Genomic DNA, 27,111 nt, shown 5'->3' on the forward strand with positions numbered 1-27,111 from the left:
AAGGACACCCAGCAGGATTAAAAACAAAACCTGTCAAAGGGCGGAGGAGCTCCTTGTGAGCAAACGGCCATCCATATCTAGTGCCCAACTGTGTCTGCGGACGTCCTCCTGCAGTTGGGTCACTTCTTATTAGGAGGTTGGTGGCAGGATTTGCACTCCGGCCACCGTAAAACCCTTCATTCCGCAAAACGCAAAAACGCAAAAAAATCTGAAAACCCACTCCGTGGGAGTACCTCTTGTGCAGCTTCCCTTCGCAGGGCAGCTCACCGGATGACGGGATTGGGGCAAAGCCTTCGGGACCCCCAATCTTTGATAGGAGGGAAACCACGGGGTAACATCCCTGGGTCAGATTGCGGGAGAGTGTGTCGGAGTGGTGCTGAGGTGTTGTCCACCAGACGGCGGTCTCCTTGGGTTAACCTGAGGCGGTCCCTTCGGGTGGGTGTCTGGAATGTCCTATCCCTAAGAGAGGATGATCACCTGTCCCTGTTATCATCTGAGCTCAATCGTTTGGACATCGGGATTGCAGCTCTCTCTGAGGTTCGGAGACCGGATTGCGGCGAGATAATGGTGGGTGGTTACACCTACTATTGGTCTGGTCGCTCTGATGGTTACCATACCCAAGGAGTTGCTGTAGCTGTGTCCAATAAGCTGACCCCAATGATAATTGAGGTAACACCGGTCAACGAGCGTATTATGAGATTAAGGATTCGTCACTCCTTAGGTGTCATTTCCCTGGTCTCTGTTTATGCTCCGACTGAGGCGAGTGATCTCACCGTGAAGGATGCATTCTACGCCACACTCGAGTCTGTGGTTGATCAGTGCCCCAGACGAGATACACTTCTAGTCTTGGGGGATTTCAATGCATCGACTGGAACTGATAGGGACGGTTATGAGGTGTGTGTTGGTCCCCATGGGTCAGGAACTATGAACCAGAATGGCATGAAGTTCCTTGACTTGGCAAGAAGTCATGGACTTAGGGTGGCCAGTTCATGGTTTCAGCACCCACAAGCTCATCGCTGGACTTGGTATTCCAACGCTGGCGGTGTGGCAAAGGAGATTGACCATGTCCTCATTGACGGTCGTTGGAGGATGATCCAGAACTGCAGGGTCTACCGGAGTGCTCCGTTCCTCAATACTGACCACAGGCTTGTTGTAGCAACTCTAAAGCTGCACCTTAAATCCTGGAGAATGGTACCATCCCAGCCGAGGCTGGATGTTGCCAAGCTCAGGGATGAGAGAGTAGCTGAGGAGTTTGCGAACAGGCTGAGTGGACACTTGGGGGGTCTGGGTGCTTTGGGGGGTCCTGAAGAGTTGTGGAGCGCCTTCAAGACCACCGTCCTTGATGTTGCCAGTGGATGCCTTGGAGCTCACCGCAGGGCAAAGAAGAATTTTGTCTCTCAAGGGACACTGGATACCATTGACCAGAGTCGCAGGGACAGGCTGAATGGCAGAGCTGAGCTGTTCAGGGAGCTGAGGCGTAAAACTGTACATGCACTGAGGGTGGACAAGGAGGCCTATGTGCGAGGAATCCGTGAGGGGGTAGAGCATCACCTGTGGACAGGTGATTCTCGTCCCGCTTACAGGGGAATTCGCGCATTACGTTCATCCAAGCCCATCCCTCGGAGCACTACAGTTCGAGCAGAGAGTGGTAGGCTCTTGACAGAGGAGTCTGAAGTGAAGGCCCGCTGGGCCGGTTACTTTGAGCGGTTGTACCAGGCTGATCCCCCAACTGTCGAGTTGGACGTCAAGGGTGTTACAATCCCTGTTGCTGACCCTCGAATCAACTGTGGTCCACCTACGCTTGTGGAAACACGGGCTGCGGTGAACCGGTTGAAACGGGGCAAAGCTCCAGGGATCTGTGGCATCCATGCCGAACTTCTCAAGGCTGGTGGAAATGCTGCACTCGTGTCGTTGCATGCAGTTTTGTGCTCTGCCTGGAACACAGGCATCATCCCAACTGACTGGAAGAGGGGCCTTGTTGTCCCTCTCTGGAAAGGGAAGGGTGATCGCCAAGACTGCAACAACTACCGAGGGGTGACGCTGCTCTCAGTGCCTGGCAAGGTCTTTGCTCGGATAATTCTCGATAGGGTTCGCCACCATCTGCTTCAGCACCAGCGTTCAGAGCAGTCAGGCTTTACACCAAAGAGGTCAACGATTGACCGTATCCTTGCATTTCGTGTCCTCACCGAACGCAGACGAGAGTTTCGGCAGGGGCTGCTTGCAGCCTATGTTGATCTCTGTAAAGCGTTCGATTCAGTGAATCGGGATGTCCTCTGGAGGATTCTTGGTCTTCGTGGTGTGCCACCAAAACTGATCGATCTGATGTCTGAACTCTACTCTGGTACTGAGAGTGCTGTGAAGTGTGGTGGTACCATCTCTGACTTATTTCCAGTTGTTACTGGAGTTCGTCAGGGATGTGTACTTGCCCCCACACTTTTCAGCACTTGTATGGACTGGATTCTAGGGAGGATGTCGGAGAGATCAAGTTGCGGTGCGTCATTTGGGAATGTCAAGATCTCGGACCTTGACTTTGCAGATGATGCAGTCATCTTTGCGGAGACTTTAGACATCCTCTTGGGGGCCCTCGAGGTGCTGAATGATTAGTCGGAGCCGTTGGGATTACGCGTTTCTTGGGTCAAAACTAAGATCCAGGCTTTCGGTGACATCTTGGATGCTGCTGTCCTGTCTGTGTCTGTTTGTGGTGAGGATGTTGAGGTCGTGGAGAGATTCACTTACCTTGGCAGTGATATTCATGTCTCTGCTGGCTGCGAGTCAGAGGTCAATAGACGTCTGGGACGGGCCTGGGGAGTCATGGATTCACTGTATCATGGGGTGTGGCGCTGTCGGTACCTGTGCGGGAGGACGAAAGTCCGAGTCTTCAGGTCCTTGGTACTTCCAGTCTTGCTCTATGGGTGTGAGACTTGGACTCTGACCAAGGCTCTGAGACGGAGACTTAATTCCTTTGGTACCAGGTCTCTTCGGAGAATCCTTGGCTATCGCTGGTCGGATTTTGTGTCCAACGAGCACTTGCTGAGAGAGACTCGGATGAGATTTGTTACCGGCATAGTCCGTGAGCGTCAGTTGCGGCTGTATGGACATGTGGCTCGTTTTCCTGACTCTGATCCTGCTCACCAGACTCTCTCAGCGAGGGAGTCTCATGAGTGGAGGAGGCCAGTGGGTCGACCACGTGCCTCATGGTTGCAACAGGTTGACCATCATCTCAAGGAGATGGGGATGGGCCTGGCATCTGCCTGGGGGATGGCCAGACGGAGGCCCCTGGAGTACCGGCGGAAAGTGGACGCAGCGACGTGCTGTTCTGGCACATGCTCCCATACCTGACCTGACCTATATATATATATATATATATATATATATATATATATATATATATATATATATATATATATATATATATATATACCGGGCGTAGTGGCGTGCGCCTGTAATCCGGCTACTCGGAGGCTTGGGTTGGAGGATCGCTCGAGGACGGGGGCTCTGCACTGGGCAGGGTGTAGAGCAGCCCGGAATCATGGCGAAACCCAAATCCTGATCCCTGTGTCGTAAGAGGCGACCAGGGTTGCGTCAGGAAGGGCATCCGGCGTAAAACCTGTGCCAAATCAGTATGCGGATCATAACGGATGATCCGCTGTGGCGACCCCTAACGGGAGCAGCCGAAAGATGAACAACAACATATATATATATATATATATATATATATATATATATATATATATATATATATATATATACATATATATATATATATATATGTATATATATATATATATATGGATATAGGTATATATATGTATATATATATATATATATATATATATATATATATATATATATATATATATATATATATATATATATATATATATATACCTATATACACATATATATACCTATATCCACACATATATATATATATATATATATATATATATATATATATATATATATATATATATATATATGTATATATATATATTTATATGTATATGTATATATATATATGTGTATATATATATATATATATATATATATATATATATATATATATATATATATATATATATATATATATATATATATATATATACCTATATACACATATATATACCTATATCCACACATATATATATATATATATATATATATATATATATATATATATATATACATATATATACCTATATCCACACATATATATATATATATATATATATATATATATATATACCTATCTATAATTCCAGCAATCTCTGTGTGTCTGTCTGTCTGTCTGTCTGTATGCGACCGCCGTTTCTCAACGACCGCCGGTCCGATCTGATTGAAACTTGCCAGGAATATTGCCGGGGACCCACAGATGTGCCTTTTCGAGGTTTGATATCAATCGGACGAGCGGTTCCCAAGTTTGGGCCATTTATCTGTCAACCAATGACAGGACACGGTGCTATGACATCATGAATGATGTCACAATTAATGTTTATTTATTTATTATTCTTTTTTTTTTGCACGATTGACGTCACAATTATTCTTCTTCTTCGTTTGATATGACGTCACAATTGATGCTGGGGAAAATTGACGCTGGGAAAAATGTGCCTTTTCAAGGTTTGATATCGTTCTTCATCCGTTTCAGCCGTTTCCCAGGGTTTGAAAGCTGTTTTTTTCCAAGGTTTGAATTGATTGTTCAAATTATGAATTAATCCCAAGGTTTGGGGGGGCGGGGTGAGAGAGAGAGGGGGCGTCACAATTTGAGAGAGGAGGGGGCGAGAGAGCGGGCAGGGGAGGGGGGTGAGAGGGGGGCGGTTAGAGTAGGAACGAGAGAGAGGGGCGAGAGAGAAGGGAGGAGAGAGGAGGGGCGAGACTCAGGGGAGTTTATTTGACGTCACTATTAATGTTTATTTCTTTATTTATTTGTTTTTTTGTGAATACATTTACAGAGAGAGGGATGAGAGAGGAGGGGGGAGAGAGGGCGAGAGTGGGGCAAGAGAGTGGGAGAGAGGAGGACAAGAGAGGGGGCGAGAGAGGGGAGGGAGAGAGGGGGTGAGAGAGAGGGGCGTCACAATTCAAGAGAGGGGGAGAGAGGGGGCGGGTGAGAGAGAGGGGCGAGAGAGAGGGGCAAGAGAGGACGGGGGAGAGAGGAGGTGCGAGACTAGGGGGAGCGAGGGGGGGCGAGAGAGAGGGGCGTCACATTTCTTCTTCGTTGGGGACCTGAGTATGTTTCCCAGGTGTTTCCCAAGTTAAGGCCATTTAGGATACGGTTGGTCCGACATCATTGAAACAATGCCCAATCCAGTCGTCGTTTATGAGAGCGAAGGAATGAAGCTGCACATACTGGCACGCACCTACGGGCCCGCACTAATATATATATATATATATATATATATATATATATATATATATATATATATATATATATATATATATATATATATATATATATATATATATATATATATATATATATATATATATATATATATATATATATATATATGTATATATATATATATATATATATATATATATATATATATATATATATATATGGATCTTCTTCTTCTTCTTTCGGCTGCTCCCGTTAGGGGTCGCCACAGCGGATCAACCGTCTCCATTTCGCTCTATCCTCCACATCTTCCATTGACACTCCAACCGCCCGCAGGTTCACCCTCACCGCATCCATGAACCTCTTCTTTGGCCTTCCTCTTCTCCTCCTGCCTGTGGGCTCCATCCTCAGCATCCTTCTCCCGATATACTCCGCTTCCCTCCTGTGCACATTTCCAAACCATCTCAATCTTGCCTCTCTCACTTTGTCTCCAAACCGTCCAACCTGCGCTGTCCCTCTAATATACTCATTCCTTATCCTGTCCATCCTCGTCACTCCCAACGAGGATCGCAGCATCTTTAACTCTGCCACCTCCAGCTCTCGCATATTATCGATTTTTGCACTAATTGACCTTTGACCCCTGACCTAAGCGAAATCGGTAAATATGTCCTGAGGCAAAGTTGTAGTACTCATTGAGTGCGATGAACCGGCAAAGTTTCATTCGTATCGATGTACTCACCTGGTTGCCAGGGGGCCTTCAATTTTCGCCAATTTTCGCGCATGCCCTAATTGTAGGGGGTGCTGCGGGTAAAGTATTCCATATATCACAAAAACCGGAATCTATTTGATAGAGCATCACCTGTAGATCATTCGTGCCAAATTTCATAACCCTACGTGGGATAATGGCTTTCGGAATTGATTGCGCGTGAACGGTACCAATTTTAAAAGTTTTTGGGTTTGTGCTTGGGAATCAAAAGCGTCCCTGGCAACCATCACAATTTCCAAAGCACTAGGTCATAAGATGTACCTACCACCCAAGTTTGGTCAAAATCCGCTCACGTTTACTTCCAATTATGCTGATGACAAACGAACAAACATCCAAACAGACAGAATTACTGACAATAAGGGTCACCTATTTTGGTGATCCAATATATATATATATATATATATATATATATATATATATATATATATATATATATATATATATATATATATATATATATATATATATATATATACATACACACACACACAAGCAGGGTATGCTTTCACATTGTAAGCAATAACGAACTGTGGTTCCCCATTGTCTCGGGTCGGTCACCTTATTATTTATTTTCATTTATTTATATTTTCATTTATTGATGCTTTCCAACGGTTCTGCAGTCGTACCAGCTTTGATGTCAATTGGCATGTGAAATTTTTGCTTTCTACGTTCTCCAGAAGATACCGAACATTAATATCAGTCAGTCAGTGAGTGGTTAGAATGAGCTTTCTACGTGAGATTCACAAAGTTCAGGGTTTGTGGAAGGAAGATATCATTTGTAAAGGGGTGCTGGTATTATCACACACTCTTCCCTCATTGTTTTTTCACCATTAACTGTAGTCCAAAACAGGAAAAACATTTTGTGCATCTACCATTGAATTATCCTATTAATGAACCTACCCTGTGCCTCCAGGGTAACACAATATACCCCGTATCAACCAGAAGTATCACAGGGCCGCCTGGAGAGTTTGCTCAACTTCCAAACGATGGTGTGTGACTTGACTGGTCTTAATGTCGCCAATGCTTCCCTGCTGGATGAGGGGACTGCTGCAGCTGAAGCTATGGGCTTAGCACACCGGTAAGCAGCAGCATATCTTTGCTTGCTCCTCCCTCTTGCTCTTTTACTCTGGAACGTGGAGTTGTTCACTTTCGCTGCAACAGGCTGGATGCACTTGTTATATTGACTTACATTTATTTTAATCAAAAGTTAATCTTTCAATAAAATTGCAGCATGCTTGCAAGAAAATTGCATTGCTTAACTACCATACTATAATGAGAAATCGTGAGCTTGATGAAACTTCATTGGATTATATTCAACAATTGAGTTGTAGTTGCCACCCTGCAATTGCTTGCTCAAATGATCAGACAAAAGTATCCTTTTAAGGTGATTTGTTCTCGATGTTGATGATAGGTTTCAGAATCACTGTTAGACTCGGGTTTGTTAACTTTGTATTGTGCTTATCATCAAAATGTAGTTTCATAAATGTTAGACAGATTTGATTAGCCTTGCAACATTTGAAATGATAGATCAAAGAATGTTATTGAAACAAAAGAAGATAGTTGAACAGCTAAATCACCTTCCTTGGATAAATTTGCACTTTTGATTCCAGCAAAACCACTTCTTTGATTTATTATTCATGGAAGAGCTAGAATATTGAACGGATCTGGAAGCAACAGAACAAAATAAACAGTAAGAGAAGGGGGTGGTGGCAGGGATACACCAACTGCAAGGGTAAAGGACAAAATAAAGGGAGACTTGGGCAAATAATGGACGTGGGGGATGAATGAGGTGTAATAGAGGACACATTGGGTGGACAAAATGGAGACAGAAAGAAATGATCAGGACAGAAAAACTGGAAATTTGGAATAAAGTGGCCTTGGGGGTTAGAGGGTAGGTTGATGGGGATATAAAAGATCATGGTTTTGGATGGGGGATGATCTGGCATGATGGTGAACAGCTGTATTGAAGACTTGGAGGGAAGAATGAGATTGAAAAGAATGTGGAAGTTAGTTGTGCAGGTGGGAAAAAAAGAGGAACGAATGAGTGGTGGAGACCAGTGATTCTGGATTTTTGGAGTTTCACCAGAAGGGAGTTTCTGGTGGAAGGTATGTGCTTGCAAAAACCTGGGGGGGGGTGAGGAGGAACAAAGTATGGAAAGAGCAGAGGGTGCAAGACAAGGAAGGAGGTGGTGGAAGACAGACAGAGCACCAACCTGTCAGCGATGGGAGAGTGAGAGGCCCATAGACTCAACTTCATCATGGGAGATTCCAATAATATTGAAGGCCTTAGTTTCCATGGCATCAAGATGAGCAAGGTGAGATGCAGGGGCATCAGCCCTGAGGGGAGAGCAGCACTCCGGACTGTGGATGAAAGCCTTGGAGGTGGGTAGAAGTTGAGGTGTGCCAACAAAGGACATAGTACAGGAGTCGGCGACTGACTTTGGAGGCCAACTTTGAAATGTGGTTTGCCCAAGAAAGATCATACCTGAGAGGTACCAACAATTTGGAGAGCAAGGCAGGATGCCAGACTACATCAAAAGATCTAGATACGTCGAGAGAGACGTCCATGATCTCATGTCTCATTCGGAAATTATTATTCAATTTATTGATCAATCATTAATTATTCGGAGATCAATTATTCAAAGAGTAGGAACAGCATGTCCAAGTTAGAGTGACCTGATCTGAATCCAAATTGGTGATCTGAGATGAGGCTGTTCGAAAAAAGAAAATATTTCATATTACCTGTGATGATGGATTCCATGACCTTGATAATGATGGGAAGTAAGCTAATAGGTCGAAGTTTGAGGGGATCAGTTTTTGCACCTTTTTATGTAATGCAGTGATCTTGGCTGATTTCCAAGCAGATGCAATATGGCCGAGGGTAATTGATAGGGTGAAAATGTTGAGAGAGAGGAAGTGCATGATCAGCTTTGTAGGTTTTTAGGTCATGTGAGCTGATGCTGTCCAGTCCAATTTCAGAATCAGAATTGAGCATTGCCTGAAGCTTCTCCTCCTTCTCAGGTGCAAAAGACATAGAGTGCGGGAGCAGTTTTGTGTGACGATGTAGGGTGTGTGCGGAGTACAAGGTTGGGCACACAAGATTTGGAAGCAAACAAAGAATTGAAGCATTCAGCCTCTCACGAACAGAGTCGGCCGTGATGCCATTTGAAGAGAGGGAAGGGATGGAAGGGGAGCATACACCAGAGACAGATTTGACAAAGCACCACAAGGTTTTAGAGGAGGGAGACAATTTTGAAAGTTCATTCTTGAGGTTGTACAGATGTTGTTTTCTGGCTCTCCTGAGAGTTGACACATTTTTTACAACCTTTATGGAAAGCACTGAAATTGCCTTTGGTCAAATTGGCCTTCCAGGAAGAGAAGGCAAGTTGTTTCAGAGCAACTGCCTCACCACAGGATTCAGTGTACCTTCAGCAGGAATAGATGTAGGATAATTGAAAACGAGATGGGATGAATCTGTGCATGACAGAGAGCAGGTTTCTTTGGAAGAATTCCCATGTTAAATTATCATCAGGGCCAGTCGATATGTGAGAACAGTCCTGAAGGCAGATGGCTGCTTGCAGTCCTTGCCAATCTGCTTGAGTGAAATGGCAGACTCGCCGGCGATGAAGCAGCTTCTCTGAGAATAGCCAGAGAGGTTTTGACTTTCACAAACATGATCAGATGAACCAATTGGAGCAGAGGATGAGCAAGAAACACTTGTGGGAAAGTTAGTCACCACCAAATCCAGAAGGGAGGATTTGCCACTGGGAGAAATCCATGCTGGAAAGTTCACAGATTTATTCAGTCCTATGGAATCATAGAAGTCCTTTGCTGAAGTTCCATGGCTGGTGAGAGAAGTACCAACACCCAACCAATATGCATGGTAACAACTGAAATCGCCACATATGAGGAAGAGAGAGTTGGGATGAGTGGCTAAAAGTTTGTCCTTGTTGTCTGAGAGAGGGATGTCGATGGAGGAGTCAGTGTTTGGTAGATAATACATTTCAGTAAAAATCGCACGATACAAAAGGGGCAAAAGCCTTTCAATTTATGGCTATATAATTCACTGAATGATATAAGGCTTCTATGCTGTATAGAAATGAAAAATGATATGGTTTGGCCTTCATACTTTTATTTTAGCTGCTGAGGAAGTCTACGCGAACAGAATCTTGAGAGGGTGTTTTTCAATTACATGGGGTTAAATTGATGTGTAATTCTTAAATCATCTCACTTACGAAGTGAATATAGATAAGATGACTTTTCCCCCTATATCAAGAATATATGCAAATCAGTGACACTTCCTCTCTGGGACACTTCCTCAATGAGGAACAATACAAGGGACAATCTCCGCATTACAATCCAATGAACCATACGTTGTGTTACAGAGCATTGGGTCTGCCGAAGCAGTTTCTCAGCCAAAGGTCATGCTGCGTGGTTTGCCATTCCTCTCGCAGCAGTAGTTCGGGCAGGAATTTGGCCATGGTGTCGGTGACGGCTCATCTACTCTTTGCGAAGGATACGGTGGGATCTTTGACGTCCACCGACTAATGCCACCAGACGGGACGCCCAGTTTAACAATCGTCCGAGGGATGACACATAGATTGTTGAATCACCCTGCCTGTGAAACACTGAAATGACAGTTTATAGCGAGGTCAGGATTCAAACCGAGGCTCGACAGCTGAGAGAGGAGTGTGCATACTTCTAGGACCTCGAGTCTCGGTCATTCGGTCAGCCTCATCTACGTATTACATCTATCTATAATTCCAGCAATGTGTGTGTGTGTGTGTGTGTGTGTGTGTGTGTGTGTGTGTGTGTGTGTGTGTGTGTGTGTGTGTGTGTGTGTGTGTGTGTGTGTGTGTGTGTGTCTGTGACCGCCGTTTCTCGACAACCGCTGGTCCGATCTAATTGAAACTTGCCATATATATTGCTGGGGACCTGAGGATGTGCCTTTTCAAGGTTTGATATTAATCAGACAAGTGCTTCCCAAGTTATGGCCATTTATTTACCAACCAATGACAGGAACCATTGCTACGGCCATTTTTTATCAACCAATTACAGGAAGCGTTGCTGCGTAGCCGTGGTCGATGGTGAAGAGAAACTCAGCCGCGTTCGCCATTACGGGTTTTTTCTCTCCTCTCCTCTCCTCTCCTCTCCTCTCCTCTCCTCTCCTCTCCTCTCCTCTCCTCTCCTCTCCTCTCCTCTTCGTGTTTTTCCTTGCGAAAAGGCAAAATACGTTGGCGCTAATTGAATAATTGGCCATTAAAAGCCTCCGTATTCTTGCCCTGGACGAGGAAACAAAGAAGAAGCGCCGTTTCCTCAGCGATGTTGTTTATGAAGAGGTGCTAACGAGATAAAGGTGTGTACAATGTACATGGAGACGATTTTATTATTATTTATTTATTGAAGAAAAATTGTGCCAAAAATAATTTATCAAAAAAAGTGCACAACTTTTTTTTGTTTCCAATTGTCAAAACGCTGTGGCCTTTGGAAGTGTTAAGGAATTCAGCTCCACTCAACATGCTTACAACGAAATACATCTCATTTTGGTGGTAAAAACGATTCACAACGATGGGTTTCCTTACTCATTGCTCTGCAGTCTGCATTCAACCCCTTCATTTGTCATCTCATTGACCTCATTTCATTTATCTATAATTCCAGCTGTGTGTGTGTGTGTGTGTGTGTGTGTGTGTGTGTGTGTGTGTGTGTGTGTGTGTGTGTGTGTGTGTGTGTGTGTGTGTGTGTGTGTGTGTGTGTGTGTGTGTGTGTGTGTGTGTGTGTGTGTGTGACCGCTGTTTCCCGACAACTACTGGTCTGCTCTAATTGAAACTTGCCAGCTATATTGCTGGGGACCTGAGGATGTGCCTTTTCAAGATTTGATATTAATCGGACAAGTGATTCCCAAGTTATGGCCATTTATTTACCAACCAATGGCAGGACACATGCTGCGTAGGCGTGGCCGATGCACCATTTAGTTACCAATCACAGGACACGTTGCTGCGTGGGCGTGGCTGCGTAGGCCGGTGTACGGCCGGCCGATGATGACGTCACGGTTTTTTTTTTTTTTTTTTTTTTTGCACGTACAGCCACACACGTACGGGAACGTGAAAGCGAAGGAACGGCTTGTGTGGTTGTTGTTTCTGGCACTCGGTTTGAGTTTTTTTGCGGGGGGTGGGGGGGGGAGGGTTTTCACGTACGGCCACGCATCTTCGGGCATGCACTAGTATATTAAAATAGTGTCATTTCAATGACTGGTTTGCCTTTTCTGTCATACCTATCCCTCAACTTCCTCATCCTTTTTATTCCTTATCCTCCCATTTTTTTTTTCCTTTTCTTGATTTTACTTCACTTGGTCAAATCTCCAGCCAAGTCATATGAAAGACGACTCAGTTTTCTTTTGCTCAGTCTAATTACACTTGCTTTGTTGGATGTGCGGATATAAAAGACATTGATTGCCTAAAACAAAAGTTGATGAAAAGAGGTCAAAGTAAAGGATTGAATCATTGTACCTGTGTCATATGGTTTGGGATTGCATTTCCATATTCTGAACTTCCCTCTGTACCCCAATTACTCTCCCACCCCATTTGCAGGCATAACAAACGAAATAAGTTTCTCATGGACTCCAACTGCCATCCACAGACTATCGCCGTGGTGCAGACTCGTGCAAGGTGAACAATATAGCCGTGACACGCACACCTTCACGCTCTGCTATTTTCAAATGCCTAAGGTCACTAGTACCTGCCTATATTGATTCTGCTCTTGGAGGAATCGTTCCTTTTGTCTGTCGTGTGGGTAAGTTATTGTCAAGAAGAAACTTGGCCATTTATTTATGTAGAAATAATGGGGAGTCAAAAGGAATCTTGAGTAAAGAAACCCCTTTTAAAGTTTTTGAAGAACTTATTTAAAATGGCCAAACATTCCTTAAAATTGCCAGTTTCTGCTTTAAATTGGAATTGATTTACTCTGATAAGAATCTTGAGGAAAATAGTTAATCTTGAGGATTCTAAAATGGCAGTTTTGTGATTATTCAATTAACTTTTGGGGCCATCTATTTATTTTTGTACACAAAGTCGAGGCTCGTGGAAGATCTCGAAAACGACATCAGAGGAGATTGGAGGAAGGGGAGGGGGGGGAGGTATGGGGCACACAAGTGTGGGAAAAGGTGGTCGAGGTTTACAACATTGTTACATGTGTCACAAATGAATGACCCTTTATGGAGAGCCGCACAATCGTTTCCACTTTCTGGGTTTCTGTTTCTTCCTCTCTTCTTATTTCTGCTTCCTCCATCTTCATTTGTGTGATCCAACTGGCAGGTCTATTGGTGTCCGTGCAGTGGTACAGGCGACAGAAGACATGGAGTTTGGGGCTGATGATGTGAGTGGTGTACTCTTTCAGTATCCTGATACAGAGGGCCGTGTACAAGATTTCAGTCAGCTGGTAGAGAAAGCGCACCAGCACGGGGTAAGGACAGTGTGTGATTTTTAAAATGGATTCTTAGATTTATTAATTTTTTTACAGGCTCTCAGGCTCATGGAGGAGCTGTGACACAAACCACACACACACATGCCAACAGATTCAGGAAACAACACCAGACCTGATTTTCACACAAACACAGCCGCTGAAATTGGGGGAAGTGGCATCACTTCCCAGAGAACTCTGGGTACCAACAATGTCATCTTTATGACATCGCACTTTTTCTCCATACTCAGCACAGCACTCAAGGAGGAATTTCCTCATCCCCATAGGTGCTAACATATGGGGTGTTTTCCTTGCTCTATTCTTTAAATGCTGAGCATCAAGCAAGGAAGCAGCATGTATCCTTGTTAAAATATGTGGTATGACTCGGCTGGAGCTTGAATCGCCGACTTCCCAGACTCAGAGCCGATGCTCCAATCATTATGCCACCGAACCAGGTTTTATTTTTGAAAAAAATTAAAATAATTTACACTGATTGCACCCTCTGCACCCTCTGAGTCGTCTTGCCTACATTTGAATCCCGGCCGAGCGACATAAACTGTCACCCTGGTGTCTCGCAGGTCCCTCAGATGGACGTTCAACTGGGTGTCCCATCTGCCAGAATTAGTCGGTGGACGTTATTAAAGATGCCACACTGTCCTTCACGAAGAATAGCTATCATCGACAAACTGACCAAGTTCCAAAACCCCTGCCCTAACTAAAGGGTCTTTCCATCAGTGGCACAGCTGCACTCTCCCTCTCTTCTCAGCCAATGATGCAACTCCCAGCCGTGTGCTGCATATAAAATAAGAATAATTTATATTCTTAACAGGTGGAATTAATCATTTTCGAGGCCAGAATAGGTTTGGCAGAAAATGAAGCTTTCTTTATGTAAAAATTTTTGTGTCGTTTTTATTGCTAGAAAATACGATTATACTCTCGCACAATTACCTCCCAACTCAAACCACACCAAGCCTACATTTCAGATGTGTGTCAACACATGCCAAAAAGTTATGACAACGATATTTAACTTGTTTTTGTTTTTAATGTTTGCTTCGTATTGCATTTCTGAAAACTTATATTTCTGGTTCCAGAACCGAGGACTTGCTTCTCTCATGAAAAGCTGTTTTACCAATCATATAATTTCATGTCCACCTGTTTGATATAACCATCGTTTTTTTACAATTGTCAAACATTACTCCGTCCTCTGCTATCCTTTTGAGTCAACTGCCTGAGGTGTATCTTTGTGTATATATTTTTGTTGCAGGTTGCTGTTTCTCATTCTGTCAGTGGTTCTTCTTTGCTTTTTCCATCTCCATACCTGCTTCCACCCTTTAACACCAAAGTTGTTGTTTGAAACTTTTCAAACATACATTGTGTCCATCCTTGTATGCGTTGCAACCCAATACATAATCATAATCATGTATTTCTACTGTTATAATCGGAAATCATTCATGTTAATAATAATAATATAATACGATTTCCATTACAAGGAACTTCAATGCACGAGGTGGCCATGAGGAAAGTCAAAGCCTGCACTAAGGTTGCCAACCTAAAGTTGTTTGTCTGTGCTCTATCCTTTACAAATGCTGAGTATCAAGCAAGGAAGCTGCACATACCATTTTAAAAGTCTTTTGTATGCTCAGCCAGGCTTTCAACCCCTGACCTCCCCGACTGAGAGCAGATGTTCTGACAATTGTGCCACCAAGTCTGGTTAAAGATTAATCATTCAGAGTTCACGTGGTTGCTTCCTTTCTCGCTTTCTCCCTTTCTTCACCTCTATATTGGTTTTCTGTCTTCCACCTTCTCTATATTTCTTCTCTTCGTCCCATCAAATAAAAGGATTGATAATTGAAAAATAAATATTAAATAACCATCTTTACTGTTGTCACCCTTATTGTTCACCGCTTCACACTCTTGTGTATCTTACTGTTCTCCAACCACGTGCCACCTTCACCACCTTGCATCCTCCCAGGCCACTCCATGTTTTCTCGTTCCCTTCCCAGGTCCTGCTGCCCCCCTCCCCCCTCTTGCCCCAAACTACTTTCCACTACCCCCTGGCTGCATCCTTGCACCTGTCAGCTCCAATTCCTCCTCCTTCCCTAACAGTGTGGACCACCAACATTTGAGGTGTCTGGTCTAATGTCGTTTGATCTTTCCGTTCGGGCGACTGCTGTTGCTCCAGAGATTACATACAGTACTTAACAAAAGTGTTCCTCTCATAGGAGGTTGCTGCTTCCTCTGTGTCTTTCCTTTGCTATTCTTTCTTACGTTGAAACTGTAACAGGTCCTACCTACGAGCAGGTTGTTGTGTTGCTGTTTGTGTCAAGAACTCCAATCCACAATGTTGCCCATGAAAAATCCTCCTATTCCAATGGAATACATCTGGTTGCACATTCCACTCCACAACTACTTCGGGTTTATCTGTTGGGGCAGCAAGGCATGAATAATAGACCATCTTCTCACATGAAAAGGTAGACAAGTTCTGTCAAGCCTCGACTTTGCAATGGAAGATGGCACCAATGCACATGTTTTCAAATTCTAATCTGTTGATCTTGCTTCTGTGTGTGCTTTCATCAGCCAGTCCTTCACCTTTGGCTGCCTGCCATTGTGCTAGAAGATGGCAAAGTTTACTCACATCCATCAGAAGGTTGCAAATATAGATGCTCTCATTGACAGGCCAGAAAGCTTACTTCAACTTATCAGCAGTATTGCAATGCATCATGGCTACAAAAGTCAAATCTTTTCTCTATAATAACAGCCTGGTCTATGTCCATCATTTTTGGATTGCATCCGAGTCACTGAGCGTTGCAGCAACAAATCTGAAAGAATGAAAGAAAATCTTTCCTGACTTTACCTCTCATGGGCAAAGATTTTCAGGCAGCCACACATCCATTGACACTACTTTGCACGACAAACGTGTGTCTTACTGTTCTTGAAGATTTGTGAACACCTGTACCATTTCCAAGATCTCGACTTGATCGTCATCTATCGCAGAGAGAACGAGCTTACTTTGAGGGTCTTATCGCGTTTGGAAAGTTTGGCCTTTCTTTCTCAATCACTTGTATTGTCAACAATTCCAGTTTTGTGTATTCTCTTCTGAGTCTTGTATACAGCACCTCGACATGAGGTCACATTGCAATCTGACGCATGGTGCAGCCTTCACAAGTGAGAACTTTAATTCTGATTCATACATTTAATTATCTCAATTAATTTGGTGTTATTTGAAAATATACAAAACAGAAGTAGTCTGCACACTAAAAATGTTGTTTATATCGAATATATATATATATATATATATATATATATATATATATATATATATATATATATATATATATATATGTATATATATGCAGGGGGCTGCAAAAGTAGGTATACAGTAATGAAAAACAAAACGTGCGCACAAAACGTATTTTATTGATTATACAAGCATATCAATAATAACACGAAAATAAAAACATTAAAAATGGTAATAATGATTGTAATGAATTAAATGAATTATAGTATTAAATGAATCCTAGCACCACTATTATAATACTGGTAATACTGGTATAATCCTTACTGTATACCTACTTCTGCAGCCCTATATATATATATATATATATATATATATATATATATATATATATATATATATATATATATATATATATATATATATATATATATATATATATATATATATATATATATATATATATATATATATATATATATATATATATATATATATATATATATATATATATATATATATATATATATATATATATATATATATATATATATATATATATATATATATATATATATATATATATATATATATATATATATATATATACACATATACACACACACACACACACACACACACACACACACACACACACACACACACACGCACACACACACACACACACACACACACACACACACACACACACACACACACAGCTCTTTCTAACAATTGACTGACTGTCTCACTGATTGATAATAAAGATCGGTGCCTTCCAGATGACATAGAAAGCTGAAATTTTGCGTGCCGATGGATAGTGAAGCCATTACACCAGAAAAATATCACAGAATCGTCAGAAAGCATCTGTAAATGAAAATAGAAATAAATGGAAAAAATGGAGAAGCATGCTAATTTTGTGTGCCGACGGACATCGAAGCCATTGGCACACACAAAATTTTTTTTTTTACTCGACCTGCCTTACTCGAAACTTACTGTTTGTAGGGATTCACAAAGGACACAAACAACAGACATGAATAACTAATTGTACATGTCTAATGAGGTGGTGTAAAAGACGCTGCATCAACGGCGATAAACTTCCGAAAAGGTGTTTTTTTTTTCTACAACCTTTAAAATGTTTATTTTATTTCGATTGAATTGTATACTTGAACACTGCAGAACACAAATCGCCTTGTTGGCACTTTCAAAAACCTTCCGTTCAGCAGTAGTTGGTCAAAATATTAGGGCATTTTACGTCATCTCGATCAATCAAACTTGCCACACATTGAACACCTCCATGTCCATGTTTTTTTCTCAAGACTGCACGGGGTACGGTGTTCCATGTACTCTCCAGTTTGTTTCAATATTCATTAAAAATGTTTCATTAACCTCCACCATCTTCGAAGATGGATGGAGGTTATTGTTTTCACCCCTTTCTGTTTGTTACTCACGAAATCTAAAGATTTCGTAAGTATATTGATGACTTCCGTTTCTGTTTGTTTGTATGTTTGTAGGCACGATAACTCGAGAACGGAAGAAGCTACCAATGTCAAATTACACCACGTGAATCAGAAGGGTGATGGCAAGTGCTGATTAGATTTTGGTCAAAATCGGTCAAAGGTCAAGGTCACAGTGAGGTCAAACATCCGATTTTTGATGGTTTGGTACAGATAAATCGAGAACGGAAGAAGCTACCAATGTCAAATTCCACCACGTGATTCAGGAGGGTGATGGCTAGTGCTGATTAGATTTTGGTCAAAATCGTTCAAAGGTCAAGGTCAGAGTGAGGTCAAATATTCGATTTTTGATGGTTTGGTACAGATAACTCGAGAACGGAAGAAGCTACCAATGTCAAATTACACCACGTGATTCAGGAGGATGATGGCAAGTGCTGATTAGATTTTGGTCAAAATCGGTCAACGGTCAAGGTCACAGTGAGGTCAAACATTCGATTTTTGATGGTTTGGAACAGAATCATCATAGAAACTTCTGGTTTGCGTCGCTACCTTCTCGAGAGACAGCTTTTATTAGACAAGGTCAGAGGTCAAGTTGACGATTTCGTAAGTACCAGTCTATGACTGCTTGTTTGTTATGAAATCTAAAGATTTCGTAAGTATATTGATGCCTTCCGTTTCTGTTTGTTTGTTTGTTTGTTTGTTTGTAGGCACGATAACTCGAGAACGGAAGAAGCTACCAATGTCAAATTACACCACGTGATTCAGGAGGCTGATGGCTAGTGCTGATTAGATTTTGCTCAAAATCGGTCAAAGGTCAAGGTCACAGTGAGGTCAAACATCCAAAAATGAAAACTCAAGAACGGAAGAAGCTACCAATGTCAAATTACACCACGTGATTCAGGAGGCTGATGGCTAGTGCTGATTAGATTTTGCTCAAAATCGGTCAAAGGTCAAGGTCACAGTGAGGTCAAACATCCAAAAATGAAAACTCAAGAACGGAAGAAGCTTCCAATGTCAAATTACACCACGGGATTCAGGAGGGTGGTGGCTAGCGCTGATTAGATTTTGGTCAAAATCGGTCAAAGGTCAAGGTCACAGTGAGATCAAACATCCAAAACATTCGATTTTTGATGGTTTGGTACAGAATCATCGTAGAAACTTCTGGTTTGTGTCGCTACCTTATCTAGAGACAGCTTTTATTAGACAAGGTCAGAGGTCAAGTTGACGATTTCGTAAGTACCAGTCTATGACTGCTTGTTTGTTTGTTTGTTTGTTTGTGAAAAGTATTACGGAAAAACTCCTCAACGGATTTCGACGAAACTTGGTGGGGGGGGGTTAGGTATGATCCAAGGATCATGCCATTAAATTTTGGACTTGGTCCCCCCCCCCCCCAAAAAAAATTTAGAGAAAAAAATTTTTTTTTTTTTTGCATTCCCACATGTTCTAAGTGATTTCCAACCCCCCCCCCCCAAAAAAAAATTGTTAGAGGAAATTTTTTTTTTGCATTTCTACATATTTTAAGTGATTTCCAACCCCCCCCCCCAAAAAAAATTGTTTGAGAAAAAAATTTTTTTTTTGCATTCTTACATGTTTTAAGTGATTTCCAACCCCCCCCCCCCCAAATGTTGGAGAAAAGAACTATAACTCTCAGCACTGTTGACATCATATTTAATGAATAAGATCTAAGGTTCACTTGAGTGACCCAGCAGTATTGGCGGCGGAGGTTTTGCACTCTCCCGAGTGCTCCCCCTCTAGTTTTCATCTTGTTTTTGTGCCTCTTGATTTGTTTTGTTTTGATAAGTGATGCCTGAACCTGCACTGATGCACTCCGATATGAGTGCCACACTTCCCCAAATAAATAGAATTATAAATATTGAAGCATTTTGCTGAAATCACAATGAAGTATGCAAGTTGTCAGTTATCCCATATTATCGTAACTATTAAATATTATTATTATTATTATTATTATTATTATTATTATTATTATTATTATTTTCTTCAGGCCCCTTCCAAATCCTTCCACTATTCCTCACCATCCATTCCTCCCTGAACCAGGTGCTTGCATGCTGTATCACCGACCTGCTGGCACTGTGTGTCCTCCGTGCTCCTGGTGAATTTGGTGTTGATGTGGCACTGGGAAGCTCTCAGCGATTTGGTGTTCCACTGGGCTATGGAGGGCCACATGCAGCATTTTTCTCAGTTCGTGAACGCCTCACACGTCTGATGCCAGGGCGCATGGTTGGCGTCACACGGTGAGCAGGAGCATGCTTGATGTTTCTGCTTTATTTGTTTATTTTCATTATGGAAAACGAACAAAGGTGCACATTTTCCTCTTATACACTGCCATTGTCTTCCAAATTTGGTTAGAAGGTTATATCTCTGTTACGTTGCTGTAATATGAAGTGAGTGTACTTCCAATCATTCACTGTAAGGAAACATTATTTTATTAGTGCAGTGATTAGGTTTGTTCATACATTTTGGAAGTTTGAACAGACAGAGTTGGGGGTTCGCAGGATGGCCTGGAGTTATGCACACTCGTCTTAAGCTGTCTAGCCTGGGTTTGAATCTCGCCCATCAATGAACTGTCATCCTGATGTTTCATGAGCAGGGTGATTCATCAATGCGTGCCGTGCCCCTCAGATGGACGTTAACCTGGGCATCCCATTTGCTGGCATTAGTTGATCGGTGTTAAAGATCCCACGGTGTCCTTCGCAAATAGTCGGCGATTTGGCCGGCACCATGGCCAAATTCCAAATTCCTGCCCGAACCATAGTCAAACATCTTCCTGCCTGAAGGGCTTGCTGGTTGATGAAAGACTTTGGCCAAGCTTCCCCAGGCCACCAAACGAGAACCTGGGAACAATTATATCCATGAAAGAAGAACAACAGAAAGAGGTAGAATAGAAAGAGGTGGGAAGGGGAGTGTGAGAGTGCATCTGGGATCTGACCTCCTCACACCACCAATATCCAACGTAACCTGGGTTTGAATCCTGAGAATGAGAAGAGCAAAGTGCAACCAAACATGTTCAACACATCTCGTGCCATTACAATGCGTTCAACTGCAAGGGAACTAGATACCTGCCAAATACATGGTGGTCTTTTTGGACAGAGATTGTGCTATTTCTTTCAAGCAAGGCACTTGTACTCCATGACAAGTATCAAATCACTGTCAAATATTCTCCAATGCATAGTGTTGTTCAGTTCAATTCTCTTCAAAACTTCCTTCTGTCTCTGTCTCTGTCTCTGTCTCTGTCTCTGTCTCTGTCTCTGTCTCTGTCTCTCTCTCTCTCTCTCTCTCTCTCTCTCTCTCTCTCTCTCTCTCTCTCTCTCTCTCTCTCTCTCTATCTCTCTCTCTCTCTCTCTCTCTCTCTCTCTCTCTCTCTCTCTCTCTCTCTCTCTCGACCTTTCCTGGCCTTGTTCTGTTTTACAGATGTTCGAGTGAAATTATGTGTACGATAAGCGAGTTAAGATTGTAACTGCATTTTCATCAAATATTGAGGAGTTTCAGTGAAACTTAATGAGAAATTGTATTATTAATGTGCCAGTTAAAATTGGGTTGATTAGTACGAGTGTCATTATTGCATACATTTCACATTTCATAATCACGAGTAGTGTAAGGTGCGGCAAGATACCCCTGGCAAAATTACCCCCTGTAAAAACAAATATAGAACGATTAAACAAATGTACAAATGCGGGTAAAAACATACCTGCACAAACAAAACAAATCTGCTGATCAAATATGATGTAACATCAAGTACAAGTGAAATGGTCAAAACCATCACCTTCATCACACTCAGCACGGTACAATGCCTGATAAACATCCTCAACAATAAAAACGTACCCAAACCACCCTCCCATCGTGTTCATGCCCTGATTGCACCTGCCCCACCTCCCTCAAGCCTTTTCCTCATTTCCATTGTTTCCTGCCTTACTCCATAATACTGTATCTGCCTGGTCCACCCGAAGCCCTTTCTTCCCTTTCTCCACCAGATACTTCGGTGGACAACTTCCCTTCTGTCCCATTGACTTTTTGTACACAAAGTTAAGGCTCGTGGAAGACCTAGTACACTGAACGGATCAAGACGTAACGGCCAACAACAGGGCGCAAAACACGCGTGCATGGAGAAAGAAACTCCAAGGAGGAAAACCTGGAAAATTAGGAGGAAGGATTTTGGTGGGGTTAACGAGGGTAGAAAAGATCATGGTTTTGAATTGGCGATGATCTGAGATGGCAGTGAACAGCAGTCTTGAAGACATGGAGGGAAGAATGAGATTGAAGAGGATGTGGAAGTTTATTCCACAGGTGGGGAAAGAAAGAGGAACAAATGAGTGGAGGTGAGCAGTGATTCATGATTGTAGTTCATTTTAGCAGAAGAGGGATGATGGCAGACTGTATGAGCCATGCAGAAACCTGAGGGGGGCGGGGGTGTGGGGGGAGGGCTGCAAAACATGGAAAGAGCAGAGGGTGCAAGACCAGAAAGGAGGTGGTAGAAGATAGAGAGACTACTGAACTGTCTGCGATGGTGAAGTGATGAGCTCATAGACTCAGTTTCATTGTGGGAGATTTCAATGGTCTTGAAGGCCTTGATGGCCTTGATTTCCACAGTGTCAAGCTGAGCAATATATGAGGCCAGACTGCATCAAAAGCATGAGATATGTCCAGAGAGACAGCACGGAAATCATGTCTGACATTGAGGGCCTCCATCCATTGGTCGGTGAGTCAAAGCCATATGTCCAAGGTAGAGTGACCGAGTCTGAAACAAAATTGCTCATCAGAGATGAGGTTGTTAGAGAAAAGGAAGGATTCATATCAACTGTGCTGATGGATTCCATGACATTGCTGATGATTGGAAGTAAACTGATTGGTCTATGGTTAAGGAGATCAGTTTTTGCACATTTTTTCATGTAATACAGTGATGTTGGTTGATTTCCAAGCAGATGTGAGATGACCTATCACAAATGGCAGATTGAAAAGGGCAGAGAGAGGATGTGCAAGAGCAGCGGAGCAGGTTTTTCAGACACATGAGCTGATGCCCTCCCTTCCAGCAGCAGACAGAGTCGAGGGTTGAAAGAACCTTTTCCACCTTCTGAGGTGCAAACGAGAGAGTTCAGGAGCAGTTGGGTACAACAGGGAAGGATAGTTTCAAAGAGTGAGGGGTTGAGGACACAAGATTTGGAAACTTTTTTGGATTTTGAAAAATGTCCGAAACTACAGCATCTCCTTGCTTCGCATGGTGGTTCGCATACCTCGGTGAATGTCCTAAGCCTGGTGTTGGCGGCTTGGGATCCTAGGGTCCTGAGTTCAAGCCTGGTTGGGCCGCTGAATTAATACACCAGGGGGTTGACTCAGCCTGTCATCCTTCCGAGGTCGGCGAAATGAGTACCAGTGTGTACTGTAGAGGGTCACTGCATCAGCAACACAGTCACACTTCCAAGAAATGATGGTGACCCTGGCAGCTAAGCTGCAATACACAAGAAGAAGAAGTGAATGTCCTGTCGATTTCATCCGATATCTATGAAGCATCGTGGTGCTCCCAGCCTCCATATCCTCTCTCACCTCAAATGGCATTGCTGTTGACTCTGCTCGAGATAAGACAGAATGTCTAAACACAGTGTTTGCCCAAAATTTTGAGTACCCAACCCATCCTACTATGTCTCCATCTTACTCCCCCAAAACCACTGTTGATTAAACTTTGTAACCTTCTCAAATGAGAATGTAGAGAAAGTTCTATCCAACTTTGACCTTGCTTCGATGATGGGACCAGATGGCCTCAGTTCCCACATTCTCAAATTCTGCTCTGCCATTCATGCTTTCTTCTTGTCCAGCATAATCAGTCTGTCTTTCTTCTTTAACCAACTCCCATTGGCCTGGAAGTCAGCAAACATCACTTGGGTCGAAAAGGACAGTGCAAAAATCAGATGCTATCAACTAAAGACCAATGAACTGACTTCAAATTACTGGCAAAGTCATGGAATCCATCATTTCTACTGATTTAAAGTTTTTCCAGTTTCAAACAGCCTGATCTTTGGCCATCAGTTCGGATTCTCTTCTATTCAGTCAACTCTGGACATGTTCCTGCTTCTCTCGTAACAATGGTTGGAAGTCCTAAATCTCAATCAAGAGATCAGGACCATCTCCTTGGACATATCTCAGGTATTCAACACAGTCTGGCATCCTGCTTTGCTTACCAAGCTCTCAACCTATGGCATACAAGGCCACCTTCCTGGATTTATCTTTCTTTCTTTCCTTTTATTTTTTATCTTTCCTGGATTTATCTTTCCACCCAATTATCAGGATTTATCTTTCCTGGATTTATCATTTCTTCCACTCACACATTCAACATGCTGCTATCATTGGAAGCCTCTCCTCCCCTCTCTCTGTAGAGGCTGGAGTTCCCCTAAGGTAGTGTCTTGGGTTCAGTCTTGTTCCTCATCTATGTAAACGACTTATACGATGCTCTGGAAAACCCTCTTTTCCTTTTTGCAGACAGATTCACATTGTGTCATACAGTAGCCCACCCCATCCAAGGCAAACTGCAGCTACATCACTCTCTGCTAATATGGAACTGATAAGATGGTGGTTTCATAAATGGCACATGTCATTCAATCATGGAACATCTCACTGTCTCACCCTATCATTATTAAATTATTGTAAAATTAACCCACATAACTATTTCCATGTGGGCAGCCAATGGAATATGTTCAGTCACTTGAACTTATCAGCTTTAGTATCAGTGATGACCTCTCCTGGGCCAACAACATGGTGAAGCTGTCCTCTGAAAACAGCCATCGACTGAATATCTTCTGCTGACCCAAGTCCTCCTTGGGGAAATCAAAGATGCTCAGTAGCTCTTGGAGTACTGTTATCCCCTATGGGCTGGTACCCCAGCATCACATCTCTCTTTCCTGGATTCTGTGGAATCTAAATTTCTCAACATTATTGGAATCTCCCATGTTGAGGCCTTCGCACAAATTCTGTTCTAACAATGCAGGAAGGTCAGTGGCCAATTTTGCTTTTTTTCCGCCTCTTCTCTGATATTACTCCCTCTGCTCTCTCAGTCCTCAGATCCTCTGCCTCCACCCCCAGCAGCTCCAAAATGCATGCATTCTTCCAGTAACCTGATGTTGGATAAACTTTCAAAATCCAGCCTCACTGCACACCTGAACTACTTTGTTCCTCTCTTCTATCCATGGAATCACCTTCCAGAGGCCGTTCTTCCCCACTTTCCCCTCCCATCCTGACCCATGGTCTTTATTAGCCACAATTATCTAACCCAACCATCTTACTTGCTGGTTTCAGTGCTTCGAAACCTCCTTTCTCTCTTATTTTCCTGCTCATTAATTCCTTTGTGGGTTGTGCTCCATTGTCACCCCGCTACTCCACTGTCTGTTCAACCTTGCTCCTCCATGAGTCTTGGTCTTGTATTAAAAACAAAATGTGATTTGAGAAATTCCTGATTCTGTCCTGATGATTGGATGTCTCAAACGTCCAGTGGCCACAACGTGCTGATGACGGCCAGTTGGCAGAAGCTAGTTCACGTTTGTGTCGCTCTTACTCTCTGGTATTGGTGCTGACATGCCACATAGCTGTTAAGGTTGAAGCATGACACCTTGTTTTCACCATGACACCATAGAGCATGACACCTTGTTTTCATTCCCCCATACAGTGTATCATTCATTATATCTAACCGTCGAATGTCGTTCCAAGTATCTTGGCTCACTTTTCACAATTCACCCAAGTTGTTTGGTTACCATTCGACTTTCACAGTATTTATATTACCCCATGTAGCTTCAATGATGTTCATATCTGAACTGCGTACGGGTCACATGGCTTCTTTGTGATTGTTCCATCAGTTTCTGTACATTTCAGGTATGTTTTCAGCACATTGGCTGTTTGCTTGGGATCATTCTCATCTTTGAAGATGAGCTCCCACCTAATGAGACGTGTTCCTTTGAGCCTTAAGGGAATGGAGCGATGGATCAGAATATGCCCATCTCTGTCGGCCGTCGGTGTACCTTCGATTCTATGTAAATCCTTTCCACCCTGAGCTGAAATGCTGCCCCAAACTTGTATTGATCATCACCCACCCTTCACAGTAGCTGTTCTACACTGACTGCTACACAGCTCCCCAATCCTCATTCAAACAAACTGCCATTGATTATTGGCAAACAGTTTAAAACTTGGACATGTCTGCAAGGATCACCTTCTTCCAGGTTTGATTAAAAGTTTCCAGGCAGCTATACATCCATTGAGACATCTTTTCTTTAATAATGTATCTTACTGTTCTTGAATCAACTTTAGCAAAATATCTATGAGATTATTGTCTATCACATAGAGAACAGTGTCGGTGACGAAACTGCCCCCCCCCCCACACCCGGTCCTCCTGGTGAGGAGGGTGTATGGATATGGACACCCAACAGGACAGAAAACAAAACCTGTCAAAGGGTTGAGGAGTTCCTTTTGAGCCAAAAGCCATCCAAATCCAGTGCCAACTGCATCTGTAAATGTCCTCCTGCAGTTGGTAACCTTCCCAAGGAGGTTGGTGGCAGGATTTCCACTCTGGTCACCACAATAACATGTTATACCGCAAAAACACAAAGTGTGGTGAGCTGGTGTTGAGGTGTCGTCCACCAGATGACGGTCTCTTTGGGTGGTTGCCTGTAATGTCTTATCCCTAAGAGATGGGGATGGGCTAGGGATCTGCCTGGGGGATGACCAGACGAAGGCCCCTGGAGTACCAACAGAAAGTGGACGCAGCGACACGCTGTAACGCATGCTTCCCATGTATGTATGTATGTATGTATGTATGTATGTATGTATGTATGTATGTATGTATTACATCGAGAACATCCCCTGAGGCACT

General features: G+C 42.8%; 1 protein-coding gene across 2 annotated transcripts in view; it reads left to right on the top strand.

Moving 5' to 3' along the window:
- GLDC (glycine decarboxylase) overlaps positions 1-27,111 on the top strand; it is a 188,413-nt gene that overhangs the window by 59,757 nt on the left and 101,545 nt on the right. For both annotated transcript variants that reach the window (XM_085883719.1, XM_085883720.1), the window contains 4 exons: positions 7,015-7,179; positions 12,689-12,766; positions 13,412-13,559; positions 20,304-20,500. In XM_085883719.1, coding sequence (XP_085739845.1) covers positions 7,015-7,179; positions 12,689-12,766; positions 13,412-13,559; positions 20,304-20,500 — 588 coding nt within the window. The remainder of the gene's footprint in view (positions 1-7,014; positions 7,180-12,688; positions 12,767-13,411; positions 13,560-20,303; positions 20,501-27,111) is intronic.

This window comes from Eptatretus burgeri, chromosome 6 (assembly GCF_056783735.1).
Source record: "Eptatretus burgeri isolate ZD-2024b chromosome 6, Ebu_testis_v1, whole genome shotgun sequence".
In the NCBI taxonomy this organism is placed as follows: domain Eukaryota; kingdom Metazoa; phylum Chordata; class Myxini; order Myxiniformes; family Myxinidae; genus Eptatretus; species Eptatretus burgeri.